Consider the following 12,665-nt stretch of genomic DNA (forward strand, 5'->3'; position numbering starts at 1 on the left):
TCAAGACAAAACAGTCGACTTGGGATCATGTGAAACCAACATGTTTTTGTGAGACCCGTGAGACCACTTTTTTACACTTGAAACTTCACAGTAAAATGCTGTGAAGGTTCAGATTTTTTTTACCTTCACAGTGTTTTTGCTGTGAAGTTTCAAATGTAAAAAGGTGGTCTCACGAGTCTCACAAAAACAGACTGGTCTCACGTGAATCCAACGCCAAAACAGTCAATGTGTTAAAACACTGAAACTGATTAAGCAATTGGTTGAGCAAATAAGCCGCAACCAAACAGCTTTTTATGGCCGACCAAATAAGCCATATTTTCTTATTCAGTCCATTAAGCTCCTGCAGAACAGCCTTATTGACAAAGCTATTTTTATTAATTTTCTAAAAAAGAAAATTACAGATGTGCCCTTAGTCAATCCATTGTAAAATCAAACCATATCGAACAAATCCTTCTCCAATGGCGATTCCTTGGGTATGTTTCATCCCTAATCCGTAGTGAATCACGTATTAAAACGCTTATGGCTTCTACATGCGGTTTCTGCTCTTCGTCTTCCATTTCCTTCAGTCGGAGAAGTTTGAATCACCGGATCGTCTTCCAATCAGCAACACACCATTTTCGAAGCACTCAGATTTCTTTACAAGAACCAGTTTCTGAAGTAACCAACAATTTAGAATTCTATAATTCAAATCTTTCTCAATTGGCGAACGAGAAAAGGAAAAAGTATATTTGGGTCAACCCGAAAAGCTCCAAATACCTTAAAGATTCAAATCTTTCTCAATTGGAAAATGAGAAAAGGAAAAGTTACATCTGGGTTAACCCCAAAAGCCCCAAAGCTTCACAGTTCCGGCGAAAGTCTTATGATCCAAGGTACAGATCTCTCACCAAAGTAGCAGAATCTTTAAGTTCATGTTTTACTGGTATTTTTAACGTATTGGGTCGTAATTTAGGTAGTAAGCATGAAAAGCGCAAGATGGTGTTTATTATCGTTGATAGACATGGTCATAAACCTCAAACGGCACGTGCTCAAATACTTTGAGGGTAGATTTTGATTTTGAGTCGAAAGCTTGTCTTTTATAACGTGAGTTATCATGTTTTCAGAAAGCGCAAGGATGTGGATGATGCAGAGCAACTGTTTGATGAAATGCTTCAGAGAGGTGTTACACCTGACAATACTACATTTCAAATGATTATCGAGTGTGCTCTGATGAGCCATTTACCGAGTAAGGCTGTGGCATGGTTCGAAAGGATGCCAGAGTTTCGGATCCAACCAGATGATGCTACATATGCATTGATGATTGATGCCTATGGGAGGGTTGGGGATGTGAAAATGGCACTGCAATTGTATGATCGTTCGAAGATCGAAAAATGGCAATTAAGCACAAATATATTCACAACCCTTATCAGGATTCATGGGACAACTGGGAATTTTGATGGGTGTCTGACTGTTTTTGAGGAAATGAGGGCTGTTGGTATTAAGCCCGACTTAATTTGCTATAATACCATGTTGGATGCTATATATAGAGCGAAGCTGCCATCGGAGATTAAGTCTATCCACCAAGAAATTCTGAATAGTGGATTAAGCCCCGCTTTTGCAACGTATGCTTCTCTTCTTCGTGCGTATTGTAAGTCGTGTTGTGGTGATGAAGCCATGAATGTGTATAACGAGATGTTGGCGAAAGGGATGGAGCTGAATACGCTTCTTTACAATACCCTTTTGCGAATGTGTGTTGATATTGGTTTCGTAGATGAAGCAGCATCGATATTTGAGGAGATGAAGAGATCAAGGTATGGTCAGCCAAACAGTCGGACGTTTTCATCCTTAATCACGATATTTTCCAGCTGCGGGCAAGTCTCGGAGGCAGAGGATACATTGGAAGAAATGTTAGAAGCGGGTTTCAAGCGTGATGTATATGTTTTGACTGATCTACTTCAATGTTATCGGAAATCCAACCGGATAGATGATGTGGTGAGAACGTTAGATAGGATCACGGAGGTTGATATAACTCCAAACGAGCGGTCTTGCATCTGTCTTCTGAAGGTGATGACGGAAGTCCCTCGGGAGGAGATGGGTAGGGTTACGAGATGCATCGAAAGGGCTAATCCGAAGCTTGGTAATGTGGTGAAACGGGTCGTGGAATCGCCGGATGTCGAAGATGAAATCTTTAAGAATGAAGTTAGTGAAGTAGTTAGTCAAGTGGGAGATGATGATTCAAGGAGAGCTTATTGCAAGTGCTTAATCGATCTATGCGTCTACCTTCGAAAGCCGGAGAAAGCAAGGTATGTTGAAACACTACTGTAATTAACCTTGTTCATTTGGCTGTTTTCGTGTTCTCTTATTTGGTTACCATTGGAAATGAAGTTGTTTGCCATCTTTTCTCCTGAAATAGATTGCTTAAAATCCAAGTGTGCTTGTAGCTAATATCTTAGCAGGTTAATGAATTTAACGAGACTCACAGCTTATTCTGTCAGCTATATATGGTTATTTGGTAGTGGCTTAATGATATAAAAAATGACTTATTTAGTAAGCTTCTAGGGCGAGCTTTGTGCAGAAAACCAAGTTTTTTTTTCCAAATATGTGGGAAGTGTTAGAAAGGATCTCGACTCTTGATCACCTTTAATCTCAAACCCACCCATGAATTGCATTTGATACAGGGATTGATCTGATGCATCTCATCTTAATATGCATCCAAGAATGAAGAACTCTTCTTACACTTTCACCTTAGCTCTCCTTCTCACCGAAACTCAAACGAGAACCCCCCCCCCCTGTTTTGCGGAAATGTTTGAACAATTATGGACTTCTAACCTTTTTAATCAATAATTTAAATTATAATAAATAAAAACAGATCAATAAGGGTAGTAATGTAATTAGGTATTTTTTTAAAATAATTTTTATGTTATTTTAATTAATTGTAATTATCCCATGATTTCCGATTGGAATATGATCACGTTTAATCTCACGTCTCGAACTCTCGATTGTTTACTACATCCGCATATTCAATTACAGTGTGATATTCTTAGTTTCAACTTTTTTTCTGACCAAGAATGTAAGAGTCCAATCAATTAAAATAAAGAGGTTATTATCGATTCACACAGTGAATGTGACTTAACTAGACAGTGATAATCATGTGATAAACATACAATCTGATAAATATATACATTGTTTATTACTCAATTTTGCCCTTATGTTGTCGACAATCGAACAAACTGTGTTAATCGATCAAAACAGATGGGTTATCATTGATTCACATTGTGAATGTATCGGTTACAGAGTTCAAACGTGGAGGTGAACGGGAGGTTGAAGTAGTGGAGGGCAGGATTGGAAACAAAAGGAATGCACATTTTTTTTTATTAACATGGATATCCAACCCGCTATGCAAGCCGACCAATCCCAGGGTGACCACCAGCTTCGTGGGTAGCTCGGAGTCAACGCATTTGAACCTTCGTGGCCACAAGGGGATTTTTATTTCTTCTTGGATTCAAACCTGGGACCTCCAGACACTTTTGACCTTTAGAGCCCAAACTCAAACCAATCAGGCACCACCTTGTGGTTAAGGAATGCACATTAGCCGTTATAAAGCTGAATGACGTCTTTTGATCAAAGTCGAGAGTTACGCATATCGAAGATTGATATGGACTTGTTCGCATGGGATATTTAGCGGCTTTCGTGATGAGGGGGGAATGCTTGACTAGGGGTGTACACGGATCGAGTTTCTAACGAGCTACTCAAGCTCAAGCTTAATAATTCTTGAGCTTGAGTCAATCTCGACCACAAAATAAAATTCGTTTTAACTTTACGAGCCGAGCTTCATAACAGTAATGTTCCACTCGGCTCGTTTGAAAACTCAATTAAATTTTTCCAGTCGAGCTGAGCCATTCGAGTATACACTTTTTCGAGCCAAACATGCTAATATGTTCATAGATCATACAATCAAAATATAAAAACTATCAACCTCGAGCCAATAAATGAGTTGATCGATCGTGAGTTCGCTCGATAACTCAATAGATACTCAAGCTCGAGCTTGGTATATTTTTTTTCAAGTCGAGCTCGAATAACCTACTCGCTAGGCTCGTTTATGCCCCTATGCGTGACGGTCGAGGGGGCGACGAGGAGGGGATGGTCGAGAAGGACGTGGGTTGAGCAACTAAGAAAGCGCATGAAAGTCTTAGGGGTCGTTTACCAAACACTTACCCGGTAAGCGCTTACCAGTAAAATTTGACACTATCATTTACGTACCGGATAAGATTTTAGTCCACCAAAATGGTATCGTATGCAACAATTTACCTGGTAAGCACTTACTGTGGTAAGAGTCGTTGCCCTCACTTACCGGGTAAGACTTTTGGTTCTTGTCTCGCTATTACCGGGTAAGATTCTTGGTCTTTACCATATTCATCCGGTAAGGTAACGCGACTTGGTATTCACTTACCCAAGTAAACGTTTGGTAAACGGCCCTTAAGCGTTTCCGAGGACATGACGAGTTCTTGGAGGGCAATTTGTTACAATTAATATCAAACTGATTGTTTGACAGAAAACAATAAACAGTCCTAGAAAAGATGGCAAAAGTTTATATGTTATCTCATGGCAATTGCAAACATATTTACTCATAAAGCGATTGCCGGGGTCAAACCGGTGGTCGACGATGGCTTCACGCTAGCGGCATATTCCCGAGCCCACAAGTCGTAATGTATGATTTCCTCGAGGGAAGGCGCGGTCACCAATTCCGATTGATGCTTCTCACATGTTAGCTCGACGACCTTGAATATATCCAAGTACTTAATCCTGGATAACAACAAAATCGCCTAATTTAGCGGAAAAATAGGAACAATGAGCATATAAGAAAAGTGTTAGTTGTTGAAACGTACTTCTCGTCGATGAACATCTCAACGGCTTTCTCGTTCGCGGCACTAAGAACTCCAGTCATCGTGCCGCCAGCTCGCCCAGCGGAATAAGATAAATCCATCGAGGGGTATTTCACGTTGTCGGGAGCTTTAAACGTCAGCGATCCCAGCCTGCATCACGGTTGTACTTTCCGGAATTAGAATAGGAGGTCAAATCTTCGTGTTAACTAGTGTATATAAGGCTATGTTTACAAATTAGCAGATAAGCTAGCTGCAAGACCATCTTCAACAGATTCTCCAAAATACAGAAGACGGAATTTTGGAGTTTTTAAACTACCTTTTTGCTCCAACAGATTCCACAAAACTTTCTCAAAAAATGGAAAAAGCAGGAGAGACGATAAAAATTCCCAAATTTGGAGAAATCTTTAAAATTAAATGTTGAAGAGAGAGAAATTTGAAAATTTATTGGGATAATAAATTAACTGAACATTTTAATAATATAATTAATGTTGAAATTTCCAAAGTACATTAACCGTAGCAATTCAATGTAACTTCTTTTGGAGATTTTCACTTTTGCTTCTCAATTTTAGAAAAAATATAGAGAATCTGTTAGAGATGCTCTTTGCTTATAAGCTAACCGTCTGCTAAAAAGCTAGTTGATAAACTACTCATCTTTGGGAAAAACCATATGATAATATAAAATGATCTAAAAGGACGTCTTAAACAACTGATTGGAATAATACCGGGGGCATAACCGTAAAAAGCCACGGGTCAAAAAGTTAGTTTAGCTAACCAAACGGTGGCCTTTTAATAAGCTCAAAAAATAAGCCACTAGAACAATATTTACGTACTTGCAGAGATCGAGACGAGGCCATGTAAGCTCGGAACAGTGTATTCTATCTGGCCAAGACAGTGTGTAAAGAATCGGCAAACGCATATCAGGCCACCCTAATTGTGCCAGGACCGATGAGTCCTTAAAAAGAATAGGAAATGGAAACGGGTTTCCGTAAGTATTTGAAGTCTCATACACACCCTCTTCTTTTCACGGGGTTATATATGAATAAATAAGCGGAGTTATGGCTCGTAAGCAAAGGGCAAGATCGGAATTAAACCTGTGTCTCAACCATCGAATGTATGATCGATTGAGGGTGAATAACAATTTCAATATTATCATAATCCGATCCATAGAGATAATGAGCTTCAATAACTTCAAGACCCTGTCAAATTGAAGACCAAGATCTTAGTTAAGCTATCTTTGGCAAATTAGCTGATAAGTTAGCTGTTAGCTGATAAATTAGTCATGTTTGATAAAAACTAGCTGTTAGATAACAACGTAAAATGACCAAAAAGGACATGTTGAGCAATTAATTGGAAAAATATAGGGGGCATAGTTGGAAAAGATAACTCCTTGAGCTTATTGAAAAGCCAGCTTAAGTAGCTTTTCAAAAAGCTAGCTTTTGGCTAATTAAACGGGGTTCTTTCAATAAGCTCAAAAAATAAGGTAGCTTATGGTTATCAAATATGCCCTTAATGAGCCTGGTGCACTAAGCTCGGGGCTCATTGCAAATATTACCTTGTTGAAAAGTGTAGCCGAATCCACGGTGATCTTTTTCCCCATGCTCCAGTTGGGATGTTTCAATGCATCCGCCACTTTAACGTCTTTTAGTTTTTCAACTGGCCAGTCTCTATCATAACAAAAGGAAAAAAAACGAAATTCATTTATGGGCGGGCGACCCAAGTTTTCACCCCTCTGTTTACTCATCTGGGTGCTTGGCAAACTAGCTGATAAGTTAGTTGTTAGCCGATGAACTAATCATATTTAGTAAAAAGTTGCTGATAAGCTAGATAACAATGTAAAAAGAACTAAAAGGGCAAGTTAAAGAACTAATTGAAAAAAATACAAGGCATAATTGGAAAAAAGTGAAAAAAACCCGCAGCTTCTTGAAATGCTACTAGAAGTAGTTTTTCAAAAGGCTAGCTAATGGCAAATCAAACGGGGTTTTTTCAATAAACTCCAAAAATAAGCTAGGTTATGGTTACCAAATATGGATTTAAAACGAATCACGATACCTAAAAGCACCGCCAGATGCAGTTAAGATTATACGCCTTAGAGCGCCTTCAGGGAAGCCTTGAATACACTAAAAAATGAAACCCGTTAATCATTTTTAGATAGCATGACGATAAAGACGACGATTATACTAAATGAAGTCTTCATTATGAACTATTTTTCTTTTTCTCGTATTACCTGAAATATAGCGGAATGTTCAGAATCCGCGGGAAGAATCTTTACGTTGTGTTTACGTGCAAGAGGAAGAACAAACGGCCCGCCAGCAATTAACGTTTCTTTGTTAGCTAAAGCTATGTTTTTCCCCGCTTCAATGGCAGCAACTGTAGGCTACGGAAAACAAAATTATCGCATGAAAATATCTCAAATGTTACAAAAACTGCAACTGCATATCATCTTTCATCATATACGATCCATTGATCACTTAATTACCAGCGGATTTCAGATGGAAACCAAAAAGATAACAAAAATATAAGGAAAATTTTCAACGGTATAAGATTAAGAAATACCGTTAAACCAGCACATCCAACTATGCCTGTTACCACGGTGACACAATCTGGGTGGCGGGCGACCTGAAATAGAGTAGAAAAAGTCTACGGTGAGTGATTGAATGGACTCCAAAATGCTGACAAGATAAAATACGATGAATTTTACCGACCTCAATGACGCCTTGCTCCCCGGGAATAATTTCCGGCATGTAATCAGCATCAGCCAACGCTTCTTTGAGTTCATTGACTAAAGATTCGTTTCTAATAGAAACTAATTGAGGTTTGAATGTCTTTACCTACAACATGAAACAAGGCGTTGATCCAATTGAACACATGTTTCGGTCTTCATGGAAACAATTGTCCTACTCTTTGGGGGTAGAGGACAAGTCTACATATATTTGACCCCTAGACCCTACTTCCAAGTAGAGATGCACAAAAAAGCCAAGGCCTCGTAAGCCCGAAGCCTGGTCCGGGCCAGGCCTCAAAGCCCGATCAGACTGAAAGTTTGGGGACAGGCCCATCCTGAAAAGAGGATGCAAGCAAAACCCTTTTGACATATCTACATGGAAATAGGATGCAAGCAAAACCCTTTTGACATATCTAAATTCAACACACTACGAGTTTGTGTTCATTTCCAACAAAATTTTTTTTGTAACCGTGGGTGTCTGAGCCAGTTTGCACGCACATCGACTAATCCCATGGGACCCTGAAGATAACAGACAGCAAAATCCCCAAACCCAATGGCCCTGACGAATCTTGAACCGGCTAGTCCAAGTCCACGACCATGCCTTTATTTGCCAGTTGAGTTGGCCCTCAATATTCATTTCCGATGAGTTTGTATTACTGGTTTTTGCTTTTTGATTGTATTCGCAAAGTCTCAGGATGTGCTTCTAACCATATCTAATCTTTGTTCTTGATCTCTAAGATATCAATCTTTTTTGCAGCGAGCAATAAAAAGCAGTAATCAAAGTAGATGAAAAACAAAACATATGTTAGAACTTAGAACAAGACAACTAGTACACAGATGAAAAGTCTGCCTACATCTTACCTCACACCCCTACTTTCACAGATAATATATGAGGTTTACTTTTGAGCAAAAGATTGATTACTGACAACCCATCCGGCCCCACAAATAACCACCCCCTAAGAAACACATGTAAGCAGTTATTTCAGAGTTCAAACCCATCTTTTGCAGAAACTTGGACCTGTATTTGAGCAAAGTCGTTCAGCCTTTCAGGTATTTGAGCAAATCCCGAGACTTTAGTGTGAAATATACTGGGTTTATTTGGTTTTTAGAACTAGAAGATACAATTTATGACTTCTAATATCCATTTTTCTACCTTAAAACACTACCAAATAAAATCTTGAAGATTAAAAACCAGGGTTACACCATAATCACCTGTTCAGCAAGAAGCGTCACGTTTGAACCAGCAGCAAGTGCCACAACTCTAAATTTATCGGGGTTTTCAGCAACGATATCAAGTGTCTGCAAACTCGAAATTGAAATAATCAACAATGCAAATCAAACCCAAAAATCATAAAATTCCGTGCATATTTTCAACACCCGCCAAGTGTTTGATAAAATTCACCTGAGTCCCAATAGAACCAGTAGATCCAACAATCGAGATAGGTTTTGGGCCGTCCCAATTCTTAACCCCAGGGTCCACAAGAGCCGTCCCCGGCCACGCCGGCGGTGGTGCAGGCTGCGCCGAACATCGAATCCCTTTTCCAATTGCAACCTTAACATCTTTTCTCTTAAAACAAAACCCACCTGATATGAACCCCAAATACACAGAATTAACAGTAAAAAATGGAACATACATCACTCTAGTAACTTGAATTTGTGATTGGATTGCTAGAACACATACCTTGGAGGTTGAGAAGATGGTTTTGCGACTTGGAGGTATCGGAGAAAGTGATCAGTTTGGTTTGTGTTGGAGATAGAAAATTCAGAGACATATTTTGTTCTTTTTGTGAAGGAGTGATTTGGATTATGAACTGAAAACAAGAAATGGACACAGAGATTAGAGAGTGAAAGATCGATCGAGTGTGTGGGGATGATTATGAAGAAGAAAGGAGGAACACATATAAACAGGTGTTCGTTTAACAGTTTATTTCTATACAACAAAAATGATAAATCCTTTTTTTTATTTATAAATTTAATGTCATCATAAAAAATAAATATTTAAAATATCCATATATATATTTGGGTATCACAATGTGTATCTTGTATTAGATTTGCTGAAGAGAAGAAAGAGGAGAGATGAAAGAAGCTATTTAGAAAATTCTTAAAATGCTCTTAATTAATATTTTAAGTTAAAATTACCAAAATTATTAATTTTTAAAATTAACTTTTGATTTGTGGTTGAGATTGGATCAACAATTATATTAGGAAATAGTCGATATATTTATGGAATCAGATATTTTTTAGACTAGATGGACGGTTGAGATTGATTTGTATAATTTATAATATTTTCATGGTTTGTATTTGATTTTTATCCCCAACTTCCCCTCTCTCTCTCTACACACACACACATATATATATATATATATATATATGTATATGAGAGAGAGTGAGTGAGTGTGTGTGTAAATAAATATAAAAATAATGTATAATCTTTTATAATTATAAATATAGTATAAGAAAGGGTAAATTTCGGGTAACATACTTTTAAAATTTTCATTTTGGTAATTAATAATGTAAAGTTTTAAAATTTAAGTACATGATAATCAGTTGAAGCATTAACCGGTTACCATGCTGATGTGACGAGTGATGTGGTATCCAACTCAGTATTATTTGCTGACATGGATATCTTAATCTAACCGGTTAATGCTTCAACATGTTCAACCAGTTACTCGGGTATCTAAATGTTTAAAACTTTACATCTTAGATACCAAAATGGAAGTTTTGAAAGTACATTACCCAAAATAGGAATCAAGTTAAATTACGTTACTTTTTCTTGCAATTTGCCCTATAAGAAATAATGTACTAATATTTACATCTAAAAGACTAAAACCATCTAAAATATCATTTTGATGCTACTAGTGTACTATCAAGAGAATTAGCCATCAAAGGTATCTATTCAACAGAAAATCTTTTAAATATTTAGTTTATTCATGTCATTTATATTTACAATATAATAACCCTTAAAAACAATATTTGAAGGGCAATCTAGTAATTCTGTTATACAGATAAATTGTCCAATATCATGTCCTAGTCGTATCAATCATCAGATAGGCAGCTAGTCAAGTTCAGTTCAGTCCTATCTCGTTTATGTAACAAACACACCCTTATAATTTAGTTCATTTCATTGCTTTACGAGAATCAGTAATATTCTGGATTTAACCACAAGGGTGGTGTCTGATTGGTTTGAGCTTTACTCCAAAGGTCAAAACTACCAAGAGGTCCTAGGTTCAAATCCAAGGAGGAATAAAAATCTCCTTGTGGCCACAAAGGTTCAAATACGGTGACTTCGGGCTATCTGCAAAGGAGGTGATCGCCCAGGGATTAGTCGGCTCGCATAGCGGGTTAGATATCCAGGTTAATTAAAAAAAATATTCTGGATTTTTATACCATCTACATTAACGTGATCATATCCCTTGTCGAGCTTTGAGATTTTGCACTTTTCGTAAAGATCTTTAACTGTATACATAAAAGACGTCATTCGTTTGATGAGAAATAAAAATGCTTCTATTTATAACAAATCTTTGTTGTCTTTTCCCGTCTAAGGATGCCGTGCATGGTTGGCAAGTAACCATCCATCGTGCCACTACCTGCGGGCTACGGTGGTAACAGTTAGGTCAGTTACAACACTTTCAAGATGTTCTGATCTAAAACACTAAGAATACTGCTATTTTTCTTAACACAAAACGGGTATTTATTACGTTTCAGTAACAATTAAATTAGTTCTGGTCCGCCAAAACTCGTATTTTGTTATTACTAAAAGGGCATTTAAATACTGAAGTTTTAAACCATCCAAAATCATATACTTATTTTTTCAAGACGTGTAATTTTAATGGTCTCTGTGGTGGAGTTTGTTTTTTAAGAGATGTTAAAATCTGAAATCTTATTTTACTTTTGATTAATAAGAGTTGGTGTTGAAGTCTGAAATTTGAATTAATAAGACTGTTTGTTTTTGTAAACTGATAAATGTATTAAATTGTCTATTTTACCTATCAGAAAATTATAATGTTGAATTTATAGATAAATTTATACAATTTCACATATTTATTCATATTAGAAATTTACATCTAAATAATATAATTTAAAAAAACATGTCATTAACGGTATTTAACATATTTAAATCCTATTAAAAATACATCAATTGAGAGAGATGCAGATCGATTTGGTAAGAATTGATTGAGAGAAATGATTGATTAAGGTAAATCAATTGGGAAACGTCGTTGCTGAGGGATTGAAGAACAATAAAAGGTAAATAAGAGGCTGGTTTACCTCTCACTAGATAAGAGGAGAATATGATATAAGTGCCTCTGAAAAATTGGAAAAAACAAACAGTCTGAATGATCCTATCTCTTAACGAATCAGACATAAGAGGCCGACAAGAGCTTTTTTTGAAAAAAACAAACAAGGCCTGTAATCCCAGATGTATGTTTTAAAACACGATTTTAAAGGCACACTTTCAGATTTATAACAACTGGAATGCTTTTTCACCTCGTAAATATTTGACTAATCGAATTTACGTTTTTTTCCATCTTATTGTTGTAACAACCCGTCTCACATAAATACGTGAGAAAACCGTAGGCTCCTTATAAGCTCAAAGTTATGGGTTAATAAAGACATATTCAACATATTATATTAAATATTAAAATAATATAATTAATGTTATAATCTCTAAAATGAAAAATCTCTTCGAGTTGAATGCAATATTTTTGGAGATTTTGATTTTTGAGAATCTGTTGGAGATCTTCTAATAACTTTTATCATGATTTTAAGTTGATTTCGAATTTAGTAGGTTAACAGACGAATTTATGAGCTCCTTATAAGTTCAAAAGTTATGAATACCAGTAAGGCATTGTTTGGCAAACATAAGCTAGCTTATTTTTTTAGTATATATTTGAATGGACATAAGTTAGCTTATAAGTTGATTTATAAGTTGATTTATTGAAAAGCTACTTGAAATAACGTTCAGGGAGTTTATTATCACTTTTTTCAATCATAACCCTTATTAATATTTATTATTATTTATTAATATTAATCATAAACAAATAAATAAGAATATATATTAATAAATAATAAATATTAATAAATATTAA

General features: G+C 36.5%; 2 protein-coding genes across 2 annotated transcripts; one reads left to right on the forward strand and one right to left on the reverse strand.

The window, feature by feature from the left end:
• The first annotated feature begins 477 nt into the window (after positions 1-477).
• On the forward strand, positions 478-2,474 carry LOC112514449 (pentatricopeptide repeat-containing protein At4g16390, chloroplastic-like). Its single transcript, XM_025120930.1, has 2 exons — positions 478-869; positions 1,101-2,474. The coding sequence occupies exons 1-2, from the start codon at positions 520-522 to the stop codon at positions 2,299-2,301; spliced, it is 1,551 nt and encodes a 516-aa protein (XP_024976698.1). The 5' UTR covers positions 478-519; the 3' UTR covers positions 2,302-2,474.
• A 2,010-nt stretch (positions 2,475-4,484) lies between these two features.
• LOC112514390 (1-deoxy-D-xylulose 5-phosphate reductoisomerase, chloroplastic) lies at positions 4,485-9,442 on the reverse strand. The gene is made up of 12 exons (XM_025120834.1): positions 9,260-9,442; positions 8,981-9,162; positions 8,791-8,877; positions 7,562-7,687; positions 7,413-7,475; positions 7,084-7,233; positions 6,909-6,976; positions 6,412-6,523; positions 5,951-6,055; positions 5,690-5,811; positions 4,863-5,009; positions 4,485-4,779 (listed from the first exon to the last, which is right to left on the reverse strand). The coding sequence occupies exons 1-12, from the start codon at positions 9,348-9,350 to the stop codon at positions 4,602-4,604; spliced, it is 1,431 nt and encodes a 476-aa protein (XP_024976602.1). The 5' UTR covers positions 9,351-9,442; the 3' UTR covers positions 4,485-4,601.
• Between the last annotated feature and the right edge of the window lie 3,223 nt (positions 9,443-12,665).

Source organism: Cynara cardunculus (genome assembly GCF_001531365.2).
Source record: "Cynara cardunculus var. scolymus isolate 2C chromosome LG 6, CcrdV1, whole genome shotgun sequence".
In the NCBI taxonomy this organism is placed as follows: domain Eukaryota; kingdom Viridiplantae; phylum Streptophyta; class Magnoliopsida; order Asterales; family Asteraceae; genus Cynara; species Cynara cardunculus.